Raw genomic sequence first — 18,971 nt, 5'->3', positions numbered from 1 at the left:
GACCGCCATGTTGCCGAAGGTGGTGAATTCCACAAACGTAAAAGTGGAACCAGCTGTATGGAGACTACGGAGGACAGCCTTGATCGATGTAAGGGAAATTAGGTCTGATGTGATCTTGAACCTGGGGCTCTGCAAGTTACATAGTTTGCTCCCTTAAATTCTCGAACGTTAAGGTGCCTTACCACCAAGCAGCCTCAAAAATGTAGTATCCAGGCCAAGACAGAAACGGAGGAAAGAGATGGCGTGGCGGTTAGCATAATCCTATTATTATAGAACAGGGTTCGATTCCCGCCGCCAACTGTGGGGAATCTGTGAATGGGCGAATTTTCTCCCGGTTTGCTCTCACATTCCAAAGACTTGTGGGTTAGTAGGTTAATTGGTGATAAGGGTGGATGGAATTGGGTGATGCCAGCTTACTGGGCCGGAATGCTAGATCTCTAAATATAAATAATAAATGCCTTAAATAAGACCTAGAGGAAAAGGAAGAAGCAGGTGAGAGAGGGTCTAGAGTGGACTCCAGCGGGCTGCAACATCGAGTGATTGAAATGTTTTAAGCAGAATGAAAAGATGTAACCAGAGAGGGAGAAATAAGACAAGTTACAGAGGAGCATTCAGTTCAATCTACCTTCGCCTTAAGATAGAACGAGAAAGTAGTTTAAAGCAAAGCTAGATTTATCAAATATTGCCAAGTTCGGTTGTATGAAACCCTTCCTTTGCTGTTCTGGGAGCCAATTGGCCTACATGGGTAAACAGTAGCATTTGGTGTTCATTCACCGTTTTGGAAGGAGTGCACGAATTTTGCTGTGAACAACGGTATGTTTAATGGACAGGCCGCAGCAGCTGTCTTCAATTGCTTATTCGATTTAGCACTGCTGAACCGAACCTGAACTATAGCGTTGCTACATGAACCTCATGCAGCTGAGCACGTCTGCGACCACAGGAAGGACCTCCTTCCAACAAAAATACAGGAAGAACTTGAAGTCAGACAACATTTATAGATGGGAATAAGCAGCCGACATTCGGCCCAAGACACTGACTGTTTATTCCCCTCCATGGATTTTGCCCGGCTTGCTGAGATCCTCTGGCGAGTGTGTTGCTAAAGATTTCAAGCAACTGTGAAATCACTTTTGTAGATGGAACTCCTCCAATGATTTTCAAAAGGAGTATCATTTAATTACAGGTTAGTTGGTGATTGATTTCATTGGGGTAGACAGGGTTGCTTCCAGACTTGTAAAATGTAGAGTGGGTTGTGTACTGGAAGCTGAGGAGTTTTTGCTGAGTTGAAGTCTTTTGCACTGCCAGGTCGCCATAGACATGACTTTTAACACCCTGAGGGCAAGTGCTAAGAGAAATGAGCGAAGGGTGAAGGAAGTAGACCAATCTGCTCTACATGAAGGATGAAGAGGGATGGGAACCAAAATGCATCTTGCAGATAGACCATCGTCACTGACCTATGGCACTTGCTCAAAAAAACATATTATAACTACACCCTCTGTCAATGGCTAGTAGTGTAATGGAGACACAAGAGAGTGCAGATTCTGAAGGCGGAGCAACACATAATCTAGATGCTGGAGGAACTCAGCAAGTCAAACACCAAAGGTAGGAAGAAAGAGACTGTTGACATTTTGGGTTGGACCCCTGCATCAGGACTGATTGCAGAGATGAGCTGGCCGGTGCAGAGAGGAATAGCAAGAAAGGATTCTGAAATGATGGGTGACAGAGGAGGTAGCGCCAGGTAGGGGAGCTGGGGGGAGGGGAGGGGTGGAGTTGGGAGATTGCAATAGGTGAATTATAAAATGAGGGGTTCAAAGAAGAGAAAGGAAATAAAACAGATGAAGCAATGGGGGGGGGGGGGAGAGAAAGGGGAGTGTGATGTGAGGCAGTCATCGGCCAAACCCAAATCATCCTGATTCAGCAAACTACGTCAACTGCTATAAAAATATGAAAGAATTACCAGTTTGACATTATGGTGCCGGTTTCCATGCTCCCTCATTGGCAGTGGATGGTGAGTGGAAGGCTGTTGACTTGCTGGAGAAAGCCTTGCAGGGCAGCTTTTGGTAGCTCAGGGGTAGGTGCCAAGCCATGAGCAATGATGCCTTGACGTGAGTAACAGCATTCTGGGCTGGCGTGAGGCAAGATCATAAACGCTTTCACCCTGAAACACATCTTACTACACAAACCACCACTTTGATGCAAAATGGCGCATTTCACTATACATTTGAATGTTAAATAAAGCTAATCTTAAAGATTACCTTAGTTCACTTAAACACAGCTCAGATAAAATATGGTTTAAAAAAAGATTGATAGTATACTATTCAGCAGGTTTAATGACAATTTTATTTCCATTTCTATATTTAAGGTTTCAGTTACAATTCTGTTTTTCACAACAGATTTGTTAAATTCTTCCAATTTTAAAATTTGGCCTCAAATACATTTTCTAGTTCATGATTGAAGTACCTAAGCTTCTTAACAAAAACACGAGAATTTAGTGGAAGGGTGCACATAACTGCTTACTTCTTGAAATAATATTTTGCTGAAGTAGTATTTGTCAGGTTAATCTTAAAAATGTAAAAAAAAATTAACATTAAATATATCAATAATTAATATGGAGCTGCACAACAGCATAACAAAATAGTACATACAGAATCCAATTTTACTGAAAAACCATAGGGCACAAATAAGCACATGACAATCTTCCAAATTACTAATTTACCAAACAATAAATAAAACAGTGGAATTTATCACATGTACCAAGTATATACACAAGCTTGTGAAAGAGATTACCCTTTTTTGTACTACCAACTGATATTGGATAGTATTGGTGAACATCAGCTTCACATTTAAATTCCATAGGTAAAGAACCAAAATGCTTGCAATAAAGAATCCCCTATTGAGCAGTAGGTACAATTCAGGTATCTGTCAAGGATTTTACACTGGTTTTCCAACAATAGTCTCCAATGGATTTCCATAGTTTAGAAGGGATTTGCATCTTAAACAGTTTTGGTTATATTTAATTGCAAATTTGCAAAGGGGAAAGCAATCAGCAACTTTTGTATTGGCTTTCGTTCAAGTAAACTTGTTCTTTTTTTGACAGTGTTGTAATTTTTTTATTAGTTTGCAACAGATGGATCCATAGTTTGAAGGGGGCATCTCTGACTAAGGCAGTTTTTATATCTGTATTGTATGAAAGTATCATTTTGTGTTAATGCTGGAGTGGGGTTTGACCTGATTTGTTGACAGGAGTGCTACATTGAATCCTTTCCCATATGTGATCTAGAATTTATAACGTGCAGTAGGTCACTACAAATATATTTATGTCTCACTCAAACTTGGGTACTTTCATCAGCTCAAATAACCTGCATCTTTTAAAATCAGTTATTCTGAAGTACAATTAGCCAATTTAGTGTTCTTAAGTCTTTCAGGCAAGCTGTAACATATTAAAACAATTTCTCATTTTGCAGGATACTCTCGCATGATAAAAACTGACTTGGAGGTAATAACTTTCAACATGCCATTAGATTAATTGACAATTTCAATTCTATACCAAAATTAGGTAAATTACAGGGTTGATGATTTTTATTTTAGTTATAATTAAAAATAATTCGGTAGCATCCATCTATACTAGTTGAAGATTTGTAGGAATGAATTTTGTTTTAAATGCAATGAAGCAACATACCTCCACCTCATTAACAATGGAAAACTTTAAACAAGAAGCACACAAATAACTATGAATACAAAAAAAATATTATGCCTGAACATTGCATAGTGCCAACTTGCTAACTGCATTTTTGTTGAAATTGTACATTTTTCCATAAAGTGAAGCAATAGCAAAATATATTCTTCTAAATTTTAGACCATTGTAAACACACAATAATCCATGTATACATTTCATAAATTAGGAGTCCATCTTTCAGGCCTTCTAGAGTCCATCAAAATGTTGGTTTTGCTAAATATTCTTCCATAGTCTGTAACAAACATACTACAGTATTAGTTCACAGAACTCAATGCTGATGTTTCTCATGAAAATTGTAATCTTAAACTCATGCGTAACACCCCACCCCAATATCCTGCTTATTCACCTGAAAATGACTTACAAATTAAAGCCTGGAATTTAATCAATTATCCTTAAATCAAGTGATTCTGCAGCAAAGTGTATAATTAAAATCAGTAGATTTAACTAAGCAACGCTTAATAATGCTTTACAATTAAATACTTTCAATAAAAATAACTTTTGTACAGTTGATTAGGATTTTTATTTTAGGAACATAGACTTGGAATCACCAGCATCTTTAGTGCCTAGAAACTTTACTTATTTTGATTGTCTGACACCCTTACTATTGACAATCATAGGTACAAATATTGGTCATGATCACTGTTCCTAATCCACACAGAAATTACATGGCACTCAGTGACACACTCAATCCTGGCACCAGGACTATAACAAAGCAAGTGACACCCAAATCCTTAATTACATATCTAACTACTAATTATTTAACCCCCTATCTCTATTGCATTTTTCCTCTACCATTATACAGTTGAGACACCCACTGTGTCCATGCTGCCCAGAGGACTAGAGAAACACTGGAGTTGCCTGTTTCTTGGATGCCCTGCTGCGTGAACAGTTGCTGTTCAAGATTGAACAGCCAAAGTGCGAGTTCCCCGGCTGATGGAATTCTTGCAAATGTAGGTATCTACATTATGCGAAGCATGATATGGACTGTTGGTAATTGGGACTGAAGTGTCTGGCCATAAATAATATTATTTGTGCTGCTACTTAGACTCGGAAACAACACTTCTTGGACTTGATCTGCATTTAAAAACATAGCTACTCACCAGTTGCTCATTTTCACCAATGTCACTTTAATTATTTTATCTTGTACCTTTCTTTATGATGCTCGTTCCTTTAGTGCCCTCTTAATAGTTATATGTCTATTTATTTAAATATACTGCAAGATGAATTGATAATTTTTAAAAATCACATTATATGTTTACTTTTACCTTAACCCACTTCCATCCTCACTGACAATCAACACCTGAGCACAAGGATGCATGCTTAGCCCACTGCTCTACTCTCCCTACACTCTCAGATGTGTGGCTAGGTACAACCCAAACACCATCTACGTATAAATTTGCCAATGACACAACTATTGTTGGCAGAATTTCAGGTGGCAATAAGGTAGTGTACAGGAGTGAGATAGATCAGCTGGTTAAGTGGCGTTGCAACAATAACTTTGCACTCAAATGTCAGAAAGACCAAGGAATTGATTGTGGCCTTCAGGAAGGGCAAGTCAAGGGAACACTCCCCAGTCCTCGTCAAGGAATCAGAAGTGGAAAGGGTGAGTAGTTTCACATTCCTGGGTGACAGCATCACTGAGGATCTATCTTGAGCTCAACATGTTGACACAACTACAAAGAAGGCTTAGCAACAACTATATTTCATTACGAGTTTGAGGAGAATTTGTATGTCACAGAAGACACTTGTAAATTTCAGGTGTATGAATCTAACTGGTTGTATCACCATCTGCTATGGAGGGGCCACTGCACAGGATCTGTAAAAGCTGCAGAAAGTTGCAAACTCAGCCAGCTCCATCGTGGGCACTAGTCTCCCCAGCATCCAGGACACCTATAAAGGGCAATGCCTCAAAAAAAAAGGGAGCATCCATCTTGAAAGACCCCATCACCCAGGACATGCCCTCTTTTCATTCCATGAAGGAGATACAGGAGCCTAAAGACACACATTCAACATTTCAGGAACAGCTTCTTCCCCACCGCCATCAGATTTCTGAATGGACAATAGACCTATGAATGCTATTCCAGTATTCCCCCCCCCCCCCATTTTGCACTACTTACTTAATTTGATTTTTTGAAATATTTTCTTACTGTAATTTATAGTTGCTGTGCAAAACATTTCACGATATATCCCAGTGATATTAAACCAGATTCTGATTCATTAAATATCAAAGACTCAGCAACTTTAACCAGCAATTAGATCAGCCATATAATATCCTAAATCCCTTGTCTGTATTTGGAGGTGAGAATGCCAGGACAGTATACAGCCAAAGATATGATTGACATTCTGGCTCAGGGTTGAGAATGGGTCATATCAGTGATCAACACGGTATTCTGGATGGTCAACTAAGAGATTCTGGGTTAGAATTTTGGGTCTGATAGACTATAGGTTCAGCAGAGTCAGAGAATTGGATCCTGAGGTTCTGGTGACATCATTGTTCAGAATGGCAGTTTAGATCAACAGCTCCTCGGGAAAAACGCATACTTTGCCCTGTTAATCCATCAAGTATAAGATCTTTCGAAAATATCTGAATTGATAAGGAGAATGGGGAGAAAGAATGGAGATTAAAAAAAGCACCAATGCAGAGCCTATGGAAGAGAGAGGCACAGCACGCGACTCTCCTACACGTGCGCGTGGCGGCGAGGCTAACGCTGGGCCTCGTGCAGGTGAAGCAGCAAATATGATAAGGATTCTGGAAAAGATAAGGGAAGTCCAAAAATATATAAAGTAGCAACTCAATGATGTAAAGTCAGAGCTTGCCAACGTCATTGAGAAAATAGCGGTGGCAGAGACTCGAATTGAGAAGATGGAAGATCACGTGCGAAACGGGGAAAGGATACTGAGAAAGACAATAAAAATATTAAATCAACAGGAAAGTAAATTGCTTGACCAGGAGGGAAGATCGTGATGGAAAAATATCACGATTTACAATGTTCCTGAAGGAGCGGAGGGATTGTCGATGATGGACTTTGTAGACAAGCTGCTGCGGGAAGCGCTGGAGATTCCTCAGACAATGGAGATTGAAATTAAAAGGGCGCATCGTTCGCTCGTCCATCAGCCTCCCGGAGACAGAGAAGATAAACTGCGCTCCATAGTACTTAGGTTCCTTTGACTCAAGAGCAAGGTGAAGATTCTACGAAGGGCCTGAGGTAAGAAGAGGGTGTTTTGGAACAGGAGGTTAATATACTTTGATCATGATTACCGCCCTAGCGGTCCTACAGAAATGGAAGGAATATTCCGAAGCGAAACGAATATTAAAGCAAGAAAAGATTAAATTCCAAACCCCGTACCCTGCTAAGCTGAGGGTATTTTACCAAGAAGGGATGCGGCTGTAACAACTACAGACATGAACAACAGAGGAATGTCCATTAGCGTGGTCAAACCAAGGAAAACTCTGGCTGAGCAGTTGTCCCAAGCTGCCTGAGAAATAGTAAGAGAACCTGGAAAGCAGGGGATGGGAGCAGGATGAAAAAGGCAGAAAATGGACAAAATTAACAAGCAACAAGTTTGGCCATAGATTCTCAAGCAGGGAGTACTAGGTGATTATACTAAATAATAAAAAAAGTCAAAATGACTGGCTGCATCTGAAAGATAGATGTGTTGGATTGCACAACAGATAACTGGATGACATATACTGAATGAATTGAGCAGTATTTTGATGCAAATGAAATAGCCAATGAAAAATGAGTGCCAGTGTTGCTGAGTGCAATGGGTGAGAAAAGCAAACAGTTTGCTTTGAAGTTTAACTGCTCTAAATAAACCAGCTGAAATGACTGTCACTGATATTGTAAACATAATGCAGGAACATTTAGAGCTGAAACCATTGTTGATAGCAAAACACTTTAGGTTTCATTAGCAGAATCAAAAGGAAGGGGAGCCCATTTCAGCCCATGTGGCTGAATTGAAGAAATTGTCCAAGCCTTGTCAGTTCAGTGATGGATTTAATGATGCACTGAGAGATCATTTAGTTAGAGAAATCTGACAAAAAAAATTCAAAAAAGGCACCCAACTAAAGCACACCATTCATTTAAAGTAACAGTTGAAAGAACTGAATCAATGGAAACAGCAGCCAGAGATGCAATGGAGTTGCAGTTAGGAGTGAATGTGTGCATGAACAAATTTGCAAAGTTTAATCAGAAACTTGCCTGATTGAGTTACCATTGTGGCAGGGGCTCAATGCAGGTTTAAAGGCAAAACTTGCAGAAAATGCAGCAAAGTAGAATGCATACAAAGAGCATGTTAGCCAGAGAAAAATAAATGAACTGCACAGGGAAGAGTAAAAGATAAAGTCAAGTTGCAATTTCAAAAAGAGCACTAATTTACATACTGTTGATGAAAAAACTGATAATGATGAGTATGACACTGGATTGAGTAGATATGAGAATTACAATGTGAGAACTAACAGGAATCAAGCAATATGGCTTACGCCAAAAGAGAACAGCAAATTAATTAAAATGGAATTGAACACCAGTTCGGTTGTTTCAGTCATTTCACAAAATAAGTTTGGATGACATTTCAAAGATACTGAACTGAAGCTTACAGATGTACAAACTAACAATTTATATCAGAGAAAAGATAATTCCTGTGGAAATGACATTCATAACAGTGAAATACAACAACCAACAAGCCACATTGGACTTGTTTGTTGTAAAAACAGAAGGGTCAGCATTGTATTGGCTGAGACGAATACAACTTGATTGGTGATCCATCCACAATTTCCATGCCACATCCCCTGGAATGGTGTCAACTGAAAGCAAAGTAAGAAAGGCACTGGACGATGCCACAGCAGTGTTCAAGGATGGCATTGGAAATCTCAAACATATCAAGGGCAAGACAGTGTTAGATGAAAATGCCACACCCAAGTTATACAAAGTCCGTCTGGATCCTTATACCATCCATAATAAAGTAGCCAGTGAGCTTGGTCGTATGGAGGCTGAAGGAATTCTTTCCAAGTTTGAGTGGAGCCAATGTGCAATGCAATGGTCCCAGTAGTCAAGAAGGTTGGGTCCACCACTGCTCTCTGTCCTGGATAGAGGACATCTTTGCAACCCTTTCTGGAAGTAAAATGGACAGCTGAAGCCTAACTATAAATGGAGATGGAAGTGTCGTCTAAAGTGTTTCTCACTACTAACACTTAAAAAGTGCATTATTGCTAAAATAGGCTTCTTTTGGAGTAGCATCTGCACTTGTATTTGGGCAGAAAGCTATGGATTAGTTGCTGCAAGGTAGTCCAGGCATTCAGTGTTAGCTGGATAACATCATTGTTACCAGGGAAGATGACAAGGAACATCTCCAAAATCTCAAGACTGTGTTAAAAAGATAAGATTCTGGGCTCAGAGCACAATGCAACAAGTCTTTTATCTAAGCATCACCTATTGTGGTCACACCACTGATGCACAAGATTTATACAAGTGTGCTAAGAAAATTCAAACAGTGGTGGAAACCCCAAAGCCAAAGGATGTGTCACAGTTGCGATCCTCGTTTAGGATCTGTCAATTATATAACAGTTCCCTGCCAAATCTGGCTACTGTAGTCCACCCCTTGAACTTATTAATATGATCAAGAAGAAACAGACAAAGCGTTGTGAGGTGGTTTTCCAAAAGGAAACACCAGACACTGTACTCACAACATTATGATCCACATCATCCAGTGAGCCTTGCCTACACATTGCCTTATGCTATGGGTGCAGTCGTGTCACATGAGTGATGGAAGTGAACATCCCATAGCTTTGCATCACGTTCCCTTACCACTGAAGAGAAAAATTACATACAGATTGATAGAGAGGCATTGAGTCTGGTTTGGGGTTATAAAATGTTTTAATCAATGTGGGAGACAGTTTAACCTCATTACTGATCATCAACTACTGATGTCCATTTTCAATCCTTAGAAGCATATTCCGCTGACAGCATCAGCACAAATGCAGAGATGGGCTCTGTTTCTTGGAGGACACAAGTACAAGATCAAATTCAATAGGGAAACTAATCATGGAAATGCTGATGATTTGTTCAGTTTACCCTTGGAGAAGGAAATACCTAAAAAATTGACAAAAGAGAACATTCCTCTTGATGTATTCTCCCTAATACAAATCAATAATGTCCCTATTAGGGCACAGATGATCCAATGGGAAACCAGGAAAGACCACACACTGTCTCAGGTCTTCATGACAACCCATATTGACTGGAATATGCAAAAGAAATTTCCATTCCCCCATTTTTACCAGCATTAGAATGAACTTATCCTTGGTGGAGGTTTCCCTATGTGGGTATTGAGAGTTGTTGTAACATCCAAGCAGAGTGCTAAAGTGTTGGAAGAGCAATATGCTGATCATCTAGTCATGGTCAAAATGAAAGTCTTGCCTTCAAGCTCCAGAAGATTTCGAGAGCAGAACCCCTCCATCCTGGGGATGGCCTGCGTTGTACAGAGGATTCATGTGGATTTTGCTGGACCATTCATGGGCACAAATTTCTTAGTAATAGTGGATACAGCTACATAGTGGTCAGAAGTGTTTCCAATAGCCTTCACTACAGCCTTACACACTGTCGACGTGTTGAGAATCTTCTTCTCAAGGACTAGTGTTCCAGAACACTTAGTCAATGACAATGGATCAGAGTTTGTTGCAGAACGGTTTGAGTCATTCTTGGAAATGAATGGAATAAGACATATTACATCTAAACCATCCCACCCAGCTACAAATGGCTTTGTGGAAATATTTATCCAGGATCTAAAGAACACACTGTGAGTAATGTCAGCAGAATACACTACACTAAATCAGAAACTCACCAATTTCCTCCTTGCATATTGCAACTGCAGCTCTCTCCACAACCAACAAACACCGACTATGCTGTTCCTGGGTTGGCCCTTGTGCTCATGCTTGGTTCTCCTCAACCCAATCTCAGAAGGACAAACAGCAGAGGCACTTTGAGAGCTCCTCAATCAAGGAGGTTCGAAGTTTCCCTTCTGGACAAGCAGTCCTTGCAAGGAACTAAAAAAATGATCAAAATTGGGTATTGGAAAGATTAAGGACAATAGGTGCAGGAGGAGGCCATTCAGCCCTTCGAGCCAGCACCACCATTCACTGTGATCATGGCTGATCATCCACAATCAGTACCCTTTTCCTGCCTTCTCCCCGTATCCCTTCACTCCGCTATCTTTAAGAGCTCTATTTAACTCTTTTTTTTGAAAGAATCAAGAGAATTGGCCTCCACTGCTTTCTGAGGCAGAGCATTCCACAGAACCACAACCCTCTGTGTGAAAAAGTTTTTCCTCAACTTCGTTCTAAATTGTCTACTGCTTATTCTTAAACTGTGGCCTCTGGTTCTGGACTCCCCCAAAATCGGGAACATGTTTCCTGCCTCTAGCGTGTCCAATCCCTTAATAATCTTATGTGTTTCAATCAGGTCCCCTCTCATCCTTCTAAATTCCAATGTATACAAGCCCAGTTGCTCCAATCTTTCAACATATGACAGTCCCGCCATCCCGGGAATTAACCTCGTGAACCTACGCTGCACTCCCTCAATAGCTAGAATGTCCTTCCTCAAATTTGGAGACCAAAACTGTACACAATATTCCAGGTGTGGTCTCACCAGGGCCCTGTACAACTGCAGAAGGATCTCTTTGCTCCTATACTCAGTTCCCCTTGTTATAAAGGCCAGCATGCCATTAGCTTTCTTCACTGCCTGCTGTACCTGCATGCTTGCTTTCAGTGACTGATGAACAAGGACACCTAGGTCTCGTTGTACTGCCCCTTTTCAGTAGTGAACCATTCTCCTACACAGTGGAGATTGCATCCGAACTCTTCTGGAGACAACATGTTGATCAGTTGAGGAGAACAGAGTCAAGTATCCAGAGCTGTCAGAACCACTTCCATAATTCATTATGAGTTATATACAAGTGCCTCCCCAAAAACAAACGAAATACTAAGTAGACCATTATCCCAGCTCATATCTTTTTCTTTCAATTAGTTTCTGGAGTTACAAAACATAGCAAGTACAATGACAGATGGGGTAGGAGGGTTGGTGATTGAAGTGGAGGGTTGGGTTTTCTAAGGATAGAACATAGTTGAGAGACTGACATGAAGGAGGTTCCATTTGCTGCTGTTCTATGAAAACCAAAGGAATGTTGTAAGGGAATTGTGCTGTCATTTAATATGTATCTGCTGCAGAAATTACACGGGACTTTCATCAATGATTCTAACTTGGGACACAGTTTCCTATAAAGTTTACAGAAGATGCACGAAACCAGAAAGCTGAACATATTAGAATACAAGATGGCACAAACTACCCATTTCATGAATATTCTAATGGTGAAACCGCTTTCTCGCACCTTAACAACAAATATTCAGAGTTCAAACTGTTGTTGCCAATGAACTGGAGTCTGAAAACTCACACTCATTCCTCAATCATCCTTTACTTGTGCACAAGAAGAACAGCATAGTCCCTCGCACCACATTGTTCTAAATTCAAAGAAATGCTGTTTTTGTACAGAATTAACTAATAGTTACAGATATTGACCATTTGCTAAAAATTGTTTATGTTTGACTGCCTTACTTGCAAGATCAACCACCATTGGCAATACAGGTGTTAAAAGCCAATAAAAACTGCAAACTAACTGATGATATTTTGAAGTTAGTAAAGTAATTCTCCTTTAGTTGGCATGTGTGACCCATGTATCCTTCCGTTGTATTCTTATCTTGTCTCAGTAAGACTAAATAGCCCTAGTTACCTGCTATGCAAAGGGAAGCTATGCTCTTTTAAGACCTTTCTTGCCTGGACTGTCTGCACTCTATCTACAATGTATCCTTGCCTGGACATCATGATAACCCTTGCCTTGCTGCACTTTCCACAAAACCTCAAATCCAAACCTCATGGTATATTAATTGTTGCCTTTATGACAGCAGATATTCAGTTGTTTTTTTCTTTGCCTTACCTCTTGTAACATATCTGCCTCCTCCACTGCTTTGGGTATACTGTGCTTTGAGGTGTCCTGCAACTCCCCTCCGATTAGAAATTCATCCAGTATGAAGTAGGCCTTCTCAAAATTAAAGATGATGTCTAGTTCACAAACCTGGAAAAGTCCAACCAGATTTCCAAAATCCACAGGAATTGCTTTAATCAGTTGTACAGAAATAATGACATTGACATATGATCCATAAAATTAATCAAATTATGTTGAAAAACATGCAAGTGCAAATACTGGAAATTTAAAACAGAAACAGAGGATCCTGAAAATACTCATTCTCATAATGGTGAAAATGTGCTGAACCTAAATTCAGATAATACCTGACCTGATCAGTATTACAACTATATTTTTATTCAAATTATGAATTGTGTATCTAAGTGAGAAATTTTCTAGATACTATAGATCTATGGAGTTAGTGTTAATGCAGTGTACCATATCCTCAAATGTTTGAATGACCAGGACAAATTAAACATTTATCTTATGATTAAGTTCAATTTTAGATGAAAGAGTTGTATTCACATAATACCTTTTTAAACACCTGAAACACCTATTTACCTAATTAAGTACTTATTGATGTGTGGCTTGTGTGTTAATACACTAAGTGCAATATCCAACATATGCAAGTCAAAATCTCGAAGGTCAATGTGATATTTTCTACAAAATCTGATTTAGAAAATCTTCATTGAGGCATGTATTGACCAAGTCAATGATAACATCTCTTCTTCAAAATATTCAGAAATTCAAAAAATTTTTGCCTACTTGTAAGGGCAGATAAAACTTCTGTTTGCAGTCTCCTCCGTTGATTACAGATTAAGAGCTGCATTAGAGTTCAGATCATTAAAGGTTTTGTGCCCAGGACTCTGAAGGGGGAATTGAACCCTAAAGCCTCTGACAAATGTACAACTGGGAGCATGGAGTAGGTTTCTTGCCCTTTCTGAACTGCCCCACCATTCATTTAAAATCGTGGCTGAATTGACTGTGATCTCACTTCTGCATTCCCATATTCCTATGGTAACTTTTCATTCACTCGCTTATCAGATGTTTTCCTCTGTCTTAAAATTACTCAAAGACTGAGTCCATTGCCCTTCGAGAAAGAGAGTCCCAAAAACCCAAAAAAGAAATTTTGCCTCATCTCTGGCTTAGATGGGCAAACCTGTTCTAGATTCTCCCACAAGAGGGCACCAACCTCTTCACATCAACCTTGTCAAGGCATCTCTAGATCTTGTGTTTCAATCAGGCTCTCCCTCCGGATGCAGAATTTTAATCTGAGATGTCAACAGTTCCTGCTGCTCCCCGCCCTCCACCCCAACAGATACTACTTGAATGCCGAGTCATTCCAGCAGCTTGTTGCTTCAGATTCCAGTATCTGCAGTCTCTGTCTACAATAAATACAAGTCTAACCTGTCCAATATTACCTCACAACAACCCACTTATTCCAAGCATGTCTAATAACTTTCCAAATTATTTCCAAAATATTAATAAACCCTTAAATATAGGTATCAATACTGTACACAGAAATCCAGATCTGGGCTCACCAATGCCTCATTTCCTTTTGAAAACACCATGTTGATTTTGCCTGATTACCATGATTTTTTCTATTTTTAAAACAGTGGCTTCCAGTGTTTCCGTACGATAAATGTTGTTAAAATGCTCATAGTTATTTCTGAAGTTTGGAGAGGTTATCAAGGTTCAATTTACATTATCGAAGTACAGTATGTATAACTCTGAGATTCATCTTCTGCAGACAGCCACAAAACAAAGAAAACCATGGAAGCCATTCAAAGAAAAATATGACCCCCCACCCCTCCCCCACTCAAAAGGCAACAAGGACATCAAACACATCTCCCCACGGACAGAAAAGAGAGTTAGATTGTGGTTTAGAGACAAGAATGAGGGGAGTTGAGAAGTCAGAGTGGAGATTAGGGACAGGCATGTGGAGGAGTTAGAGTGTAGGCCTCTGCTCCGCATTTGAGGACGAACGACGTGGACAGGCGAGAAAGGACATCCAGGGTCCAGGCCTCTGCTCCGTGCTCAATGGTCAGCAATGCGGACACACGTCAAAGGATATTCATGTATCTGGCTGTCCCGGGTCCGTGGGTCACAGGATCAGATGTCCGCGTGAGGAGGCTGGAGGGCTAGTGAGTCGGTGATCCTGGAGTAAGAGTTTGGAGTCCGAGTTTGCAGTTTGGGGTCCTATCATTGGCTAGTAACATGGATCGATACTGAAGATTGAAGCTTAAATGCCGATTAGAAGTTGAAGCCCAATGGCCAAAGGCTGGAGACTGGAGGCCCAGAGGCCTGTCCTGGGGTTGGAAGACTATGTGTCTGTATGGAGGAGTGGGAGGGAAGAAAGGGGCTTGTTTTGCTTGTTCTTGCTGGTTGTGTTCTGCTGAACATTATGAGTGGGCATGCTATGTTAGCATCACAATGTGCAGGAACACTTGGAGGCTGCCCCAACACACCCTACATTTGTGTTGGTTGTTAAAGCAAATTACGCATTTCTCTGTATGTTTCTATGAACATGGGATAAGTTAATGAATTTGATTCTGAGCTTTCCCCTCTGGAACTTGGGTGAGAATGCCACAACTAGCATATTATAAACAGTGGTCTGGTTCATGCCTATTCCTTGTTTTCTAGCCCTATACTAACCCCATTGTAGATCTACTTTTTTGTACCCCCATAGATCCAAATGTCCTCCAGGCCCGGATACTGTATGGCTGACTATTACACAAGTGACAAATGGGCCTCCTTACTCCTAAACTGCCAACTTACACATGGCCACCTGACAATTAATTGTTATCTAAGGATCTTTTAAACTGCTTATAATGTATCTGATATTCAGATTGAGTAAAAAAGCAGGCGAAATTTATTTTAGAAAGTTACGTTTGAAAACAGGTGAAGAGCAATAAACCAAACTACCTACCTGCACTTGGTTTTTCGGTCTGTGGCAGCATTACTTCAGAAATGGCCAGTTTTGACGCAGGGGAATGATTGATTATCTGGAATGCAGTATTAAGGGGTTACATCATTCTTGGCTGGATGTCAGAGAGTTGTTTCTTGGACTTATATTGGGCTTTGTTGGAACAGTGTAGGAGGTCAAGGACAAAGGTCAGAGTGGGAGTGTGTTGGACAATCAAATTGAGAGCGAAATGGAAGCTCCAAGTCACTCTTGCAGACAGAAGACACCACCTTATCTTCAGTCTGAGCAGTCTTTACAACTTGATGTTAATTTTAATAATTTCAGATAACTATATATTCCTGTCTGTGTCAGAAATGGCCATTTCTGATCCAATATAGTCAACCCGTAACAATAACTCAGATTTTCTCTCTCCATAGTTGAGTGTTTCCAGCATTCTTTATTTCAAATTTTGAATTGCTGCTGTTTCACATCTCAAAGTTCTAACACTGCTTGTTTGCTTTTTAACCTCAACTCTGCTCATTCAAGTCCTGAAGATTAAACTTCTCCATACATTCTGTTATCAGTAATAGCCATTCACTACCCCTTCTTAGATAGCCACAACATGTCTCTCTTCTGAATTCTCTTTATCCCTTCAGAGAACCTTTCTCCACTTCCTCTCTTATTTGCAGATTAAAAGATGCACATTTTTTCCAGTTAAATAGAACAGTGCAACACAGTTCATCCCATAACGTTGTACCCTAACCCTTCCCTCCTACCTAGTACATAACACGGCATTTTCCTTACTTCCATGTGCCTAAGAGTCTGCAAGTGTCCCTACTGTATCAGTCTCCACCACCACCCCCTGCAGTGCACTTTTGACACCTGCCACGCTCCGTAAAAAAAAATTGCTACATCAGAAATCTCCCCTAAACATTTCACCATTCACCTTAAATGCATGCCACCTGGGAAAAAGGTGATGGTTATACACTCAACGTACATCTTTCATAACTTTATAGACCACCATCACGTCACCTGTCATATTCTCTCACCCCAAAGAGAAAAGCCAAAGCTCACTCAACCTTTCCTCATAAGACATTTTCTCTAATCCAGGGAGCATCCTGATAAATCTCCTCTGCACCTTCTCTAAAGCTTCCATGGCTGAAGAAAGGCAACTGACCCAACGTATCAGTTCTAGTTCCTTCTCCATAGAATGCTCCCTGACCTGCTGAGTACTACCAATACTTCCAGTTTCCTTCATCGACATACATTTGTTTCAGTATTGAACAGCTCTTCCTAGTTGCTGTGAAACTATCACACTAGTCAGACCGTGTAATCTTTGAAGCTCATGCTAAAATAGTTTCTACAAACATAACAAAATGAGCTGTACTGAGCTAAAAGTGAAGTTTTCTACTCCACAGCATGCACACCCTTCACTTAAGCAGAAATCGCATTCAAAGTACAGAGGGGGGAAAAGCCTCAATATTGTAAAGTAGTAAATTAAACAACTAACTTGTTTATGAAAATCTAAATTAAAAACAGAAAATGCTGAAAGTGCTCAGCAATCAGTCAGCATCTGTGTAGAGTGAAGCAAATCAAGTCAATGATCTTTCATCAGAAGTGAGGCAGTTAGAGAAATGAGCATATTTATAGATGGAGTGAAGGAAGAGGACAATGGAAATGTTTGTGATAGTGTGGAAACAAGAGTGTATGAACTATGTAGATGGTGTTGATGCCAGATGAGAGAAAGGCAAAGTCTTGTAAATTGCAGCTGATAGTGTTTAGTGGAAGTGCGAAGACAGGGAAATGATTCAGGACAGGAGCGGGGGGAAAATATTGGAGATGTCAAATATAGCACAGAGCAGTTTTGGAAATTTGAAATAAAAGAGAATCCTGGGAAAACTCAATTACTGAAAGTGTAAATGCATTTACCACAGAAAACGCACATTGCCAAAATACTTATCCAGCAATTCCACATAACGATGGATGATTTCCAGAGCCAGAAGTTCATTATCTTGTTCCTCTATTGCACAACAAAAATACAAGCTGGCAAACCTAGGGTACAGAAAAGAAATATAGATTCGTATTCAGCAGTGAAGTGATCGTCAGTTTAGACACATTAGCTTGGCAATGTCCAAAAAAAAAGAAAGAAAGATTAGTTTTATTTGCACATGTACACCTAAATATTGAAACATATAGTGAAAGATGTTGTTTGAGTCAAATCAAAATCAGCACTGGGCAGCCCTCTAGTGTTGCCATGCTTCTGGCATGCCCACAACTCACTTACCCTAACTGTACGTCTTTGGAATGTGGGCAGAAACTAGAGCAGCAGGAGAAAACACATTCATCATGGAGAGAACCAAAATACCTACAAACAGCAGCAGGGACTGAACTATTCATCGGTGATCACTGGCAGCGTAAAACGATGCGCTAAGCATACACTACCATGGTGGTTCAGTTGTGCAAGTCACATCATTTTAGAGATCTTAGAATGAGTAGTTGATTTTCCTATTTGGGACCGTTATTGTCAGTGAATTAGAGTCCTTACATTCATAAAGAAAAATAGCACCATTATCCCACAATTCAGAATAGTCCTCTGGAATACCCTATCACAAATGAGAAAAACCCATCCAGCACATCTTTATTTAACTAAGCAACAGCTTTATTTAACTGAGTAACAAAATTTGGTGCCTATAAAAATAATACCTCTTACATATCAGGAAGTCATTTAAAGACTATTTTAAAAGATTGTAATCATTGTGTCTAAAGAACAGAAGAAGCTATGATTAGAATTTGATGTGCCAAAATGCCCTGGAATCTGCTGTCAGACAGAGCCAGTTGCTTACAAAGGTAGTCAATGAGAGATTGTTCAACTCATTCCCTTTGGTCGTACACAGCAACAGGTGGTGAAATCAAAGAAGCCCTACCCAAAGAAGTTGTTTGACAAGGGCAAGTCATGGTTCCTGTGAAGCTGCTAAACATTTTAGCGATTTCTTAAGACATTTCGACAACTTATACTGTACATTGATCACAAATCCATTTTCAACACTAGAAACGTATACTACATCAATTAAAGTATAAATTTCTTGAAACTTATCCCTGTACCTCCTAGCCATTTACCTTGAGGATGAATCTGCATCAGGTCTAACCTGCACAGGTTCAGTAGGCAAATTCCTAAAGTTAACTGTTGCTGGGTGCAGGGAGTGGGCATTTGACCACTGGAATCTGAGTTTAGCATCAAAACCAAGTCAGGAAATCATCACAAATATCTAACTAGCAAAGTTGTGGGATTGGGGGGGGTGCAAAGCGTTAATGTAATAAGGAATA

The 18,971-nt window shown here is 40.0% G+C and overlaps 1 protein-coding gene across 3 annotated transcripts in view; it reads right to left on the bottom strand.

The window, feature by feature from the left end:
* Nucleotides 1-2,327: 2,327 nt before the first annotated feature.
* Nucleotides 2,328-18,971, bottom strand: part of ap1s3a (adaptor related protein complex 1 subunit sigma 3a) — a 50,527-nt gene continuing 33,883 nt past the window's right edge. For 2 of the 3 annotated variants that reach the window (XM_072254607.1, XM_072254606.1), the window contains 2 exons: nucleotides 17,591-17,699; nucleotides 12,662-12,853 (listed from right to left, as the gene is read on the bottom strand). In XM_072254607.1, the coding sequence (XP_072110708.1) occupies nucleotides 12,662-12,853; nucleotides 17,591-17,699 (301 nt within the window). Of the gene's footprint in view, nucleotides 3,966-12,661; nucleotides 12,854-17,590; nucleotides 17,700-18,971 lie in introns of those variants that run through there. The other variant, XM_072254608.1, reaches the window with a different exon arrangement.

Source organism: Mobula birostris, chromosome 4 (assembly GCF_030028105.1).
Source record: "Mobula birostris isolate sMobBir1 chromosome 4, sMobBir1.hap1, whole genome shotgun sequence".
Classification (NCBI taxonomy): domain Eukaryota; kingdom Metazoa; phylum Chordata; class Chondrichthyes; order Myliobatiformes; family Myliobatidae; genus Mobula; species Mobula birostris.
The sequence above is the reverse complement of the archived record's forward strand: the minus strand, read 5'-3'. Positions and strand labels throughout refer to the sequence as shown.